Source organism: Theropithecus gelada, chromosome 19, assembly GCF_003255815.1.
Source record: "Theropithecus gelada isolate Dixy chromosome 19, Tgel_1.0, whole genome shotgun sequence".
Taxonomy (NCBI): domain Eukaryota; kingdom Metazoa; phylum Chordata; class Mammalia; order Primates; family Cercopithecidae; genus Theropithecus; species Theropithecus gelada.
The window spans coordinates 39,203,079-39,215,665 of record NC_037687.1 but is presented as its reverse complement, the minus strand read 5'-3'; the positions used below and the strand labels follow the sequence as shown (position 1 = coordinate 39,215,665).

Genomic DNA, 12,587 nt, shown 5'->3' with positions numbered 1-12,587 from the left:
ACGTGCGAATTTACATACATTTGCCAACTAACTGCGCAGCCATTTATCCATCTCTCACCCCCGTTCCTGGGCTGCGAGGAGGAGGAGGAGCTGACCCTGTAAATGAAGTCACGCGCACCGCGCTGCCGAACCCGGTGCCCGCGCTGGGGGGGAACGCGGGGTGGGCCTGTTCATGTAAATCACATAATTTGCGTGCTCCGCCCCGCCAACGCCACCTGATTCCAACATGCAGGAAACGCCCCCTCCCAGACCCGGCCCCTCACACTGCGATCCCCCTCCCGCGCAAAGGGGGCGGGGCGGAGGATGATGCAAATGAACCTCGTGTCGGCCACGGAGCCCTGTTTCCTTTCTCCTTGGCTGGGGGCTTGTCCCGAACTTCCTCGCCCAGCGCGGCTCAGGTCTGCGCAGGCGCCGTTGCCTCCGTGGGGGCGCGGTCACGTGCCCAACGGGCGAGGCGGGGCGGGGCGTCGCGCGCGGTGGGGGCGGGGTATGGCGCGCTGTGCGGCGCAGGGCGGCTGGCACAAACGGCGGCGCCGGGGCCGGAGGAAAAAGCTTGGTGAGGAGGTCGCGGGGCGAGAAGGGAGCGGGAGGAGACCGAGTCGGAGCCGGGGCGCCGACACGAACAGGGCGGGGTGTGGGGGCGCCCGCCGGGGCCTGCCAGGGCGACCCCGGTAAGGGGGATGTGGGTGCGGCGCGGGGGAGGGGACGCGCGCCGGGGACGTTGGGTGCCGGCCGTTGGGGGGGTTGGGGTGGGGGCGGGGAGCGCGCGCCGGGCGGAGGCTGAGGGGAGGGGGAGGGGAGGGGGTCCGAGCGGCCCCTAGGCCCTGTCCCTGTCGCTACTGCTCTCCAAAGTGGCCTCAGGGCCCGCCCGGGGTTGGGGGCGTGGGGGTGCCCTGGAGGAGGGTGCCTTTTTCCCTCGTCCTGTCTCTGGGTGCGTGCACCCTCTTCCGTCCTTCCCTCTGCCGCCGCGGACCCTCTCCCCGAGGGCCCCTCCCTTCGGTCAGTCTCGGGACCTCCCTTCCGTCTGGGCGTGTGTCCGCCCCCGGCCGGCTTCCTCCCGTCGGGCTCGGGTCGACCCTACCGCCCCGCTCCGTCCCGGGCCCTCCCTCCCAGCTTCCCTCCCAGCTTCCCTCCGGTCTGTTTTTCTGTCTCTGGGCCCCTCGTTCTCTTTGTCTTTGGACTCCCCAGTTTCCTCTGTCTTTTGACCCCCCCGCCCCCAACTCTGATTCTCTCAGAATCCCCCACATTTTTCTGTCTCTGGAACGCCGAGGCAGATCCCTCCTATTTTCCAAACTCCCTCCTTCCCACTCCTCCACACCACCCTTTTCTACTCCAGCCCTCCTTTCTCTGTCTTTGGTTATCGCGTCCCACAACCCGCACCACAGTCCTCTGTCTTAGGGTCATCTACCCAGCCTCTGGCCTCCAGCCTTTTCCTATCACTGTCACTTGTCTGTCAGCGGACTCTCACACCTCCAGATTCTCAGGGTCTTCTCCCCGACTTGGCCCCAGGTTTTGGGGGACCTCTATAGTCAAGTCTGTCCTGGTCGTCTTCCCCACTCCTGCCCATGCCATCCCCTCTTTCCCTAGCCTGCCTGTCTCTAGCTCCTCTCACATCCCTTTTCTTTTTCCTTTTTCTAGCCACCCTGAAGGGTCCCTTCCCAAGCCCTTAGGGACGGCAGAGGACTTGGGGACCAGCAAGCAACCCCCAGGGCACGAGAAGAGCTCTTGCTGTCTGCCCTGCCTCACCCTGCCCCACGCCAGGCCTGGTGGCCCCCAGCTGCATCAAGAGGCAGAGGAGGAGGCGGAGGAGGGTGGCACCATGGGCCCGGGCGGTGCCCTCCATGCCCGGGGGATGAAGACACTGCTGCCATGGACAGCCCGTGCCAGTCGCAGCCCCTAAGTCAGGCTCTCCCTCAGTTACCAGGGTCTTCGTCAGAGCCCTTGGAGCCTGGCCGGGCCAGGATGGGGGTGGAGAGTTACCTGCCCTGTCCCCTGCTCCCCTCCTACCACTGTCCAGGAGTGCCTAGTGAGGCCTCAGCGGGGAGTGGGACTCCCAGAGCTACAGCCACCTCTACCACTGCCAGCCCCCTTCGGGACGGTTTTGGCGGGCAGGATGGTGGTGAGCTGCGGCCGCTGCAGAGTGAAGGCGCTGCAGCGCTGGTCACCAAGGGGTGCCAGCGACTGGCAGCCCAGGGCGCCCGGCCTGAGGCCCCCAAACGGAAATGGGCCGAGGATGGTGGGGATGCCCCTTCACCCAGCAAGCGGCCCTGGGCCAGGCAAGAGAACCAGGAGGCAGAGCGGGAGGGTGGCATGAGCTGCGGCTGCAGCAGTGGCAGTGGTGAGGCCAGTGCTGGGCTGATGGAGGAGGCGCTGCCCTCTGCACCTGAGCGCCTGGCCTTGGACTATATCGTGCCCTGCATGCGGTACTACGGCATCTGCGTCAAGGACAGCTTCCTGGGGGCAGCGCTGGGCGGCCGTGTGCTGGCCGAGGTGGAGGCCCTCAAACGGGGTGGGCGCCTGCGAGACGGGCAGCTAGTGAGCCAGCGGGCGATCCCGCCGCGCAGCATCCGTGGGGACCAGATTGCCTGGGTGGAAGGCCATGAAGCAGGCTGCCGAAGCATTGGTGCCCTCATGGCCCACGTGGACGCCGTCATCCGCCACTGCGCAGGGCGGCTGGGCAGCTATGTCATCAACGGGCGCACCAAGGTAAGGCTAGGTGGGGGCCTCTCTGGCGGGGCTTTGCAGCATCCTGGTTTGGCATTCAGTGCTCTGAGCACAGTGGGTTTGGAGACAGGCTTCTGGGGGGCTTCTGGGTTTAGGCAGTTCAGTGGAGTGGGTTGCTCACTTGTGGGGACTCGGGGGGGCCTTGTCCTCCCTGTGGGCCTTAATGTGTGCACCTGTAAGCTAGGAGTTTGTCCTGGAGCCACAGTGGTTCTTGATTTTGCCAGGAACCCTCTTGAAGAAGCTCATGAGAGTTGCTGACATTCACAGCATGGGCCTTGGTGGGGTTCATGGCCTCCTGGTGTCTGTCTGGGGCCCCAGACCAAGCGCAGTGATGTAGACAGGCACACAGTTCACTTGTCCGTCCTCTGTTGCTGTCTGTCCCTGTCCGCATCCTTCCCTGTGCTCCTGTTGTCCATCCCTGTTTGCTGGCCCATGTCTCTAGTTCATTCATCTGTCTCCCAGGCAGGAGAAGCAGAACGGGTAGGGTGTGATGAGTGAGCCCTGGGCTGAGGGAAGGAAAGGGGTGCTGCCCGCTAGGCCCAGTGCCTGGCCCTGGACTGCATTGTGCCCTGGGTCCCTACTGTGGCATCTACATCGAGGACAGTCTCCTGGGACTGGTACTGGGTCGCTGCCTGCTGACCCAGGTGGAGCTCTCATCCCCATGTCTCCCACCCTTCCCCGTCCCAGTCCCTGCCATCCATTCCCCCTGTCCTGTGTGTCACTTCCTCCCTTCCCATGTTTGTCTCTTCTCTCTGCCTTTATGTGTTTGTTCTTAGTCTCTTTTTCTTTTTGCTTTAAAACAGTAGTTCTTAATTGTATTTTGGAGTCTGGGTCTTTCTGAGAATCTGTCAGAGGCCACAGATCCTCTCTTAAGACAAATACTCATTTGCTTGGAGTTTCCAGGCAGTTGTCAAGGCCTCATGGCCTCCAGCTGCCTGTTCAGGAACCTGGGGTCAGGAGCCCAGCACAGGACAGTGGTCCACAGGGCCCTTCCGGCATGCTGACAGGATCACTGTCTTCATAGGTGGTGTGGGGGCCTGGCCTTGAGTACAGGGCTTGGTGTCCTTTGGACAGGGCCCTGTGGGGAGTGCCCACTGCTCAACACAGCGATGCCTGGCTGGCCGATGGCACCGGCTCTGTTGTGCCCTGCAGGCATGAGGCTGAGCTCCTGATGTCCCCTGCCTCCTCCTGCAGATCCCATCTTGGGTTCTGCCTCTCTGTGGCTTTCCTCTCAGGCTGGAGCTGGCTCAGGGACCAGGGCTCCCCCGGGGCCAAGGCCTGTTTCCTCCCCACCCCAGCTGGAACTTGTTCTACTTCCTTCTCCCTCCCGTTACTTGATAGCTGAGCCAGAGCCGGCCCCTCCCTGGGCTTGGCTCCGTGCGGGCAGGATCAGTGGCCTCCCTGGCTCAGCATCTTCACACCAGGTTGGCTGTTGTCCTCGTCAGGGGGAGACCAGAAGGGCTGAGTGGCCCAGATGGGACACTGCTCTGAGCCTCAATTTGCTGATCCACAGAACAGGAAAACCAGGTTACATCTCCAGCGAGTCTGTGGCAGTTTGGGGTGGGGAGAGTAGAAGGAGAAGATCTCTTGTCTTTTTTTTTTTTGAAGACAGAGTCTTGCTCTGTTGTCCAGGCTGGAGTGCAGTGGCGAGATCTCGGCTTACTGCAAGCTCCACCTCCCAGGTTCATGCCATTCTCCTGCCTCAGCCTCCCGAGTAGCTGGGACTACAGGCGCCTGCCACCTCGTCCGGCTAATTTTTTGTATTTTTAGTAGAGACAGGGTTTCACCGTGGTAGCCAGGATGGTCTCTTATCTCCTGACCTCGTGATCCACCCACCTTGGCCTCCCAAAGCACTGGGATTACAGATGTGAGCCACTGTGCCCGGCCGGATCTGTTGTCTTTTGGTGCCTCTGGTGCCCACCTTCCAGGGGGTTGGGGACAGGGCCCCGGCGAGGATTGGAGAGGGGAAGTGTTTGGACCTTTTTAGCCTTAGGTGACCCTAATTGTCCTAGGGAGGTAAGGATAGGCCAGGCTGGACTGGGAACATAGGGGAGGAGCCGTCCCCTCCCCAGTGAGAAACAACTCCAGGCTTTTCTGCTTTTAGAGGGCGCCATCTGGACTCTGCTGGACTCCAGGGTAAGGCTGTGGGGTGCTGAGGTGGGCCACAGCAGTTGCCGTGGGGACATGGATCACCAGTGTGGTGGGCTAGAGCCAGTGGGAATCTGCTTCTTAGTCCGTTCTTAGTGGAGCTCCTGTGTTCTACCTTCCCCCAACTCCTTGACTGGGGACAGGTGCTCGGTTGACCTGTAGTTGGGAGAGAGTTGACTCCCACTGGCAGCAAGGGCCACCAGAGGGGACCCCAGGGAGGGTCCACCTTGCTTGGTTTACTCCTTGAAGAGCAGCTTGGAGGTGGGACAGTCACAGGCTTCTGACTGGGGGGTGTGTGTAGTGGTGTTGGGTCTCTTGGCAGGCCCATTGTCACCAATAGCCTTTAAGTCTTTTTTTTTTTTTTTTTTTTTTTTTTTGAGACTGAGTCTGGCTCTGTCGCCCAGGCTGGAGTGCGGTGGCCGGATCTCAGCTCACCGCAAGCTCCGCCTCCCGGGTTCACGCCATTCTCCTGCCTCAGCCTCCCGAGTAGCTGGGACCACAGGCGCCCACCACTTCGCCCGGCTAGTTTTTTGTATTTTTTAGTAGAGACGGGGTTTCACCGTGTTAGCCAGGATGGTCTCGATCTCCTGACCTCGTGATCCGCCCGTCTCGGCCTCCCAAAGTGCTGGGATTACAGGCTTGAGCCACCGCGCCCGGCCAGCCTTTAAGTCTTTAGTCTCCTGGCCCTGGTCCCACCTGCCCCTCCCCTAGGTGGGAGGGGTTGAGAGCAAGTTTCCTGAGGCCTTCCCCTGTGAGGGCAGGAAGTAGATACTTTCCTTGGGGCCAGAGGATGCTTTCACCCCCAAGGTGTGTGTATGTGGGGGAAGGGTGGGGCCCTAAAGAGCAGGTTCCTGTTTCTGCATGTGTCCTGTGTGCTTGGTGGGAGGTGCTGTGTGAGAATGTACAGGACAGGAGGGAACACAGCAGGGCTGGGGTGCAGAGGAGGCCCAGAGCAGTGCGCTCAGTCAGCAGGTACTGCATTGGGCACTGGGGAGACTGACGTGGCCCCAGGGGCTTCGCTGTGGCTGCCTTCCAGGCCAGTATTAGGTAAACAGGTGCCTGTGCTGATGCCATGTTGCTAGGAGTGGAATGGACAATCAGCTGGAGTACTCAAGGTGACCCTTGGCCTCTGAATCCTGAATAACAAGGAGGGTCAGAAGGGAGAGTGTCCCAGGCCAGTGCAGAGGCCTTGTGGTGGTGATGAGCTCAGCCTGTTGAGGCATGGAGCGGAGTGATGGGAGTGGCACATGAGGTTGGGGGCCTTTGAGGCTGTGGCTGGGAATTTGTATTTTCTTGGGATGCAGCGAAGACCTGGAGAAGAGGGGCTCTGGCTGCTGTGTGGGGAAGGATTGTGGTGGAAGAGGGTGCAGCACTGGACCCCTTCCCTGTCACCCATCCACGTGCATCATCAGTGTAATCTCTGATTGGGTTCCTAACTGGGGAGCCCTTGCCCATCTCTAGTCAGTAACTCACTGATTCCAAGCCTCCTGGGCCATGGCCAAATTCTTCTCCCAGTGAGGTGGTTGCTCAGTGTGTCGACCCATCTACAGGGAGTGAGCAGTGCAAAGAAGGTGCCCCTTCCTGAATCTTGAGGTGTAGGGTTTTTCCTGGGGGCCTTCTCACTAATTGTACTCTGGTGCTGCCAGAGAGAAGGTTGTCAGCTTCCCACTGCTAGGTGGCCGTAGATGGTGGCAGCCCTCTCTTTCCAGGGCAAGGTCTGGTGGGCGAGGGTGCACATGGTTAATGCAGAGCAGTTTAACATCCACCACAGAGGGTGAGCCCTGGGATAATGTCCTGGGAGGCGTCCTGGGGAGAGTGAGGATTGAAGCAGCCCAGCCTGCCGTGGCGTGCGTGCTTGGCAAGCATCCTGTTGTGGCAGCAGCCACTGATGTTTGATCATGAATGTTTGTCTTGGGGCTGTCTTGCTGGGCTGGGCCCATAGGTGTAGCTGAGCATTCGTGGGGAGCAGACGCCAGCAGAGTTGTACCAGGGCGGAGAGGTCCAGACCAATGGTCCAGGCTGGGGAGAAGCTGAAGGGTCTTTGTGCCAGTCCTCCCCTTTTTGTCTGCTACTGCAGTGACTTTGGGCAGAGGGTGAGACAGGGACCTTTTAAAATTTTTAAATGGCATTTCAGCCTGTGCTCCATGTGGCAGGCACTGTGCTGGCTGTCTTCCCAGACACTTGTTATCTTGTTCACTTGTTCCACAACAACCTGTGAAATAGCCGTCAGCTCCATTGGATCCATGGATGAGGAACCTGAGACCAGGAAGTCACCTGCCTGATGCCACAGCTCCTGTGGCAGCACTGAGACTTGAACCAGGGAATTGGGTCTGCAGAGGTGGCTGGGCCATTTCCTTTACCTCTCAGCCACCTTTCTGCCAGCTCCCTGATGACAAACATCCCGGGGCCCTGGCTGCAGCATGGTAGGGCTGGATCAGGGGAGTGGCAACTGTCAGGCAGAGGAAAGAACCCTGTAGACAGAGAAACCAAGCCTTGTTAGGTCTCCGGGGGATGCGGGTCCAGAACCTCCCAAGTTATGTTCTCAGAGGGGTTAATTGCTACTGCTGTAAACAGAGCAGGTGTTTATTACCCCTGTTGTACACATCAAGCAGTTGAGGCCCATTCAGGTGATGGATCTGGCTAGGGTTATCCAGCAAATTATCCTTGGCGTTGGAATTAGGTCTCACTTTCTATTCAGACTGTAGGTTTTGGCTCCTGTTTGGATGTCTATGGGACAGATAATTTAGTGGGGATTCTTTGTAATCCAGGGTAGCAGTTCTCACATTGCTGCATGGTAGAATTACCTGGGAACCTTTACCAATTTCAGGCCCTTCCTTAGACCAGGTACATCAGAGCCTCAGAGCTCCCCAGGGGGTTCCACTCCACAGCCAAGGGTAAGAATTCCTGGTCTAGGGCTGTGAGGCCACCTCCTTGCACACCTGAAAATGTTTAAATTGATATTATTCTGAAATAGCTGAGGTAGGGTTTGGGATATCTTGAAACAAATCAAACCGTCTGTTACTAATTGAGCCCTAGCTGGGTGCCAGGCCCCAGGTATGTGTGTGGGAGGGAGTGGGCTCTTGAGGCCCAGGAGCTGAGGTTTCTGAGGGACTTGGAGATGGGATTTTGGCTGAAAATGGAGAAATTCTTTTGGGGCAGGCACTTGGAACCCTTGACCCAAGGAATACAGGGCAAGAAGGGGTGGGAAAATAGGTAATTCATGGCTGCTTCTCTAAGATGTACCTGCCTAGCCCCAGTAAACCTACCTCCCTCCATTCCTGCCAGGCCATGGTGGCGTGCTACCCAGGCAACGGGCTCGGGTACGTAAGGCACGTTGACAATCCCCACGGCGATGGGCGCTGCATCACCTGTATCTATTACCTGAATCAGAACTGGGACGTTAAGGTAGGGGTGAGGGCGAGGGTGGGGCTGGGGTCAGGGCTAGGGCTGGGGTGAGGGCAGGTGGGGCTGGAGCCGGGGTAGATGGGGCGTGCATCCACTCCATTTTCCACTCTCAGCCCAGATTCTGGCATTCTCCTGTTCCTCTTCTCAGCACACAGCCAGGGGTGCAATCTGCTGGCTCTTCCTGGGAAATGGCACCTCCTCCTCTCTCTCTGGCTGTGTGATGGGAACTCCCCTCTTTCCGGGAATGGTGCTGTCTGCCCAGCCCCACCCGGCCTTGTAATGAACACTTTCCCCCTTTTCCTGTCTTTAGTAGCTTCCTGCCCATCTCCATGGTGATGTAGACTCTGGGTTGTCATTCATTTTGAGAGCCGGAGGGGTGGGAGGGAGTGATGCGGGCGGACGCTGCGCCCCCTAGTGGGCTCCCGGGTGCCGTGGGAGGCAGCGGCTCCTGGCTGGACTGGCCAACCTCATCCTCTGGCCTGCCCCCAGGTGCATGGTGGCCTGCTGCAGATCTTCCCTGAGGGCCGGCCGGTGGTAGCCAACATCGAACCACTCTTTGACCGGTTGCTCATTTTCTGGTCTGACCGGCGGAACCCCCACGAGGTGAAGCCAGCCTATGCCACCAGGTATGACCTGTACTTCTGGGGATGCACCCAGGTGCTCCCCCTGTGACAATGTCCTGTCAGAGCCTCAGAGTGACTAGGGAGCGACCAAGTACTAAGAGGGGGCCTAGGTGGGAGCAGAACCGTGTGGCTGAAAAGGATGGCCTCCTAGCATGTGTGGATATGGTAGCTGGAATTGCAGAAAACTGATGTCCAACCATCCTGGTCCCCAGGTACGCCATCACTGTCTGGTATTTTGATGCCAAGGAGCGGGCAGCAGCCAAAGACAAGTATCAGCTAGGTACCTGCTTCCCTCCCTCCAGTCCTTCCTATTCCGTGGGCCCTGTTGGGCCTCACGCCACCCCATCCCCCTCATCAGCCTCTTGTTAAATCTCACCACTCATTTTTCTTCATCTCTGCCCACCTTCCTTAGACAGTCCACTCTTCTGGTACCCCAACAGGAGCCCCATTTCTTCCTGGTCCTCTCCCCATTTCCCCAGGTTTCCCTTGGCTTTTTTGTCCCTCTCCTGATGACTCACTGTCTCCTGTCCCCTCTCACCCCCAGCATCAGGACAGAAAGGTGTCCAAGTACCTGTATCACAGCCGCCTACGCCCACCTAGTGGCCAGTCCCAGAGCCGCATGGCAGACAGCTTGCCCTGACTTCAGGAGAGCCCTGGGCCTGTATTGGCTGCTCCTTCCCTGCCACCGCTGCTGCTTCTGACTTTGCCTCTGTCCTGCCTGGCGTGGAGGGCTCTGTCTGTTGCTGAGGACCAAGGAGGAGAAGAGACCTTTGCTGCCCCATGATGGGGCCTGGGGTTGTGACCTGGACAGGGGGCAGTCTTGGAGGCAACCGTTACCAACTGAAGCTGGGGCCTGGGTCCTACCCTGTCTGGTCATGACCCCATTAGGTGTGGAGAGCTGGGAGGAGGCATTGTCACTTCCCACCAGGATGCAGGACTTGGGGTTGAGGTGAGTCATGGCCTCTTGCTGGCAATGGGGTGGGAGGAGTACCCCCAAACCTTCTCACTCCTCCAGCCTGGAATGTGAAGTGACTCCCCAACCCCTTTGGCCATGGCAGGCACCTTTTGGGACTGGGCTGCCACTGCGTGGGCAGAGTAAAAGGTGCCAGGAGGAGCATGGGTGTGGAAGTCCTGTCAGCCAAGAAATAAAAGTTTACCTCAGAGCTGCACACATCTGACTCCATCTGCAATTTAGGGCCTTTATTGACCAAGGAGGGTGTGGAGGTTTGAGAGCCAGTGAGCCCACTACAGTGGAGCCTGACCTCAGCAGGCCACTAGCTGGAGCTGGAAGGCTGGGGGGACACTGCCCAGGCCAGTGAACTGCAGGTGAGGTTGATGGTGCCAGGGTTTACCACAGGGAGCAGGCGGAACCTCTGTAGGGTGGCTGTAAGGAATAGGAAGATCTCCAAGTGGGCCAGGCCTGCGCCCAGGCACATCTGCTTTCCCAGGTACACGGGTGCATAGTGAGCACTATGCACCCCAGAGCCGGTCCAGGCTGGTCCCCTTCCTCCCCTGCCCGCACCTGAGGCAAAGGGCATGAAAGGGTCATTGCCCTGGAACTTGCCCTTGTCCAGGAAGTTGGTAGGGTTGAAGCATTCTGGGTCTTTGAATTGAGTGGAGTCAGTGTGCAGTCACAAGCAGGGGAATCACAAAGGTGCCCTGGGGGTACATGCAACTAGGTTTACCTGTGGGCTTGGTGAGCATGTGCAGCTCCTCCATCCAAGGCCCTTTTTAAAAGCCCAAGGGAATAGGCCAGGCAGGTAGCTCACGCCTGTAATCCCAGCACTCTGGGAGGCCGAGGAGCATGGATCACTTGAGGTCAAGAAGTTCGAGACCAGCCAGGCCAACACAGCGAAACCTGTCTCTGCTAAAAACACAAAAATTAGCCAGGTGTGGTGGCAAGTGCCTGTAATACCAGGTATTTAGGAGGCTGAAGCAGGAGAATTGCTTGAACCCAGGAGGCGGAGGTTGCAGTGAGTCGAGATCATGCCATTGCACTCCAGCCTGAGCGATAAGGCGAGACTGTCTCAAAAAAAATCAAAAAAATCAAAAAACAAAAACCGAAGGGAAGGCAGGCCTGCTATCCTGCTCCAGGAGTAACTGATTGTGCTTCAGTTTGCACAGCGCACACCCACCGATTCTGGCTGATCTCGGAATACACCTCATGCACCCGGGCCCCGCACAGGATTCCCAAACTCAGTGGGCACCTTTGGGCAGACAGTGGCTGTGCAAGTGGGTGTTGAGGGTGAGCGCGGTAGCCCCAGCGGCACCACGCTGATGAAGCGCTGGATCTGGAGCAGCACTGCGTTGGTGTAGGGCAGTCGCTGGTGGTCGTCTGGGCTTGGGGCGCGCCTCCACCCTACTACAGGGTCCAGCTCCTGCACCTTGGCTGGGGCCGGGGTAGGCTGTGAGCTGCGCACTTCCAGGACCCTCCAGCCATCCCCAGGCCGCAGCCTCCCATTCTGGGTCTCTCCAGCTCGCAGACCTGCCACCTCTGGGTACTTAAGCAGAACGAGGAGTCCATAGCACAGGGTGGTGCTCGTTTCGGTGCCACCAAAAAAAAGGTGTGTCATCATTATTGACGTCTCCTGGAAGTGGCTCTCTGGGTCCTGCTGTTACTGTGGGCAGAGGAGACGCGCTGCCGCGTGCCAGGCACCTGTTGGTGGGAGGCAAGGATAGAGTTTAGGGAGTTGGGAACCACGTCTTACCCATCTGGTCAAGCAATTGATGAAATCGCGGGGTTTCGCCGGCTGCCGCATCTGCCAGTGTTGTTGGATTTGCTCAGAGATGAAGACCCACAGCTCCGAAAGTTTCGGAAGATTCGGCGGTGCCGGCCTGGGAGCTAGTCCATGAGGGACGGGGAAATGTACATCTGGAGAGAGAGGGTCTCAACAAGGGCCCTGGACAAGGCCACTAGGTCTTAGTTTCCCTTCAGGGAGATTGGACCAGGACATTGATATTGGAGGTTCTAGAACTCTTCCAAGAATCTAACTGTCCCATTCTAATGATCCACTGTAGGTAGGTCTGTGTACTCGGGATTTGGCATAAGGCTGGACGCACAAGGGAGAGACTGTGGCCGGCCCTCTCACCTCGCCCCATCTGGAGCTCATGATGCGGAAGTTGTCACTGAAGAGGTTCAGGAGCCTCAGGAACTCCGGGTCCCCGTAGCCATAGCGGTTCCCGAAGACAAGAACAGATAACATTGGATACAGCATTATCCAGTGGTCGCACGGGGTCAAACAGGGCTCCTGGGGGTAGGAACAGGACAGTGGTCATAATGCGTGGTCCTGCCCCCAGCCAGCCCCACGGGCTTACTGGCTTCCTTCCACCCAAATACCTTCCCGTGGCCTCATCTTGGCAGTCCAAGGGCCACTCCCACACCAGGCCCTTCTGCCCTCCCGGCAAGGCCGCACCAATGGTGGCTTGCATTTCGTCTAGCAGACAAGACGCTGCCTCCAGGACATGAGCCTGGATGGTCCGTGTACCTAACCCCAACTCCTTCAGCGCTCCAAGTGCAAAATTGCGCAGTGTCCACCAGCGCGGCCCGTTAGAAAACGGGATTCCTGTGGTAGGGACAGGAAAGGAGGCGAGCCCAGGAGTCGGCCACGCCCCATCCAGGAAGCGCCAGGTCACTGGCTACATCCCATTCAGGGCCTCCGACTCCTGCGGCCGACTTCCTGCGCTTTG

At 58.8% G+C, this 12,587-nt stretch overlaps 1 protein-coding gene and 1 pseudogene across 6 annotated transcripts; one reads left to right on the top strand and one right to left on the bottom strand.

Annotated features, from left to right (window-relative positions):
• The first annotated feature begins 436 nt into the window (after positions 1-436).
• EGLN2 (egl-9 family hypoxia inducible factor 2) lies at positions 437-10,071 on the top strand. Of its 6 annotated transcripts, none has more exons than XM_025366907.1 (6): positions 437-556; positions 1,639-2,706; positions 8,158-8,277; positions 8,767-8,903; positions 9,113-9,180; positions 9,445-10,071. In XM_025366907.1, exons 2-6 carry the CDS (start codon positions 1,870-1,872, stop codon positions 9,498-9,500), a joined length of 1,218 nt encoding a protein of 405 aa, XP_025222692.1. In that variant the 5' UTR covers positions 437-556; positions 1,639-1,869; the 3' UTR covers positions 9,501-10,071. The 6 variants fall into 6 exon arrangements, with proteins under 6 accessions (XP_025222692.1, XP_025222689.1, XP_025222690.1 ...); XM_025366908.1 differs by lacking the exon at positions 437-556 and adding an exon at positions 717-931; XM_025366904.1 differs by having other exon boundaries at positions 9,113-10,071.
• Positions 10,072-10,149: 78 nt separating this feature from the next.
• The window catches only part of LOC112611972, a 9,104-nt pseudogene continuing 6,666 nt past the window's right edge, over positions 10,150-12,587 (bottom strand).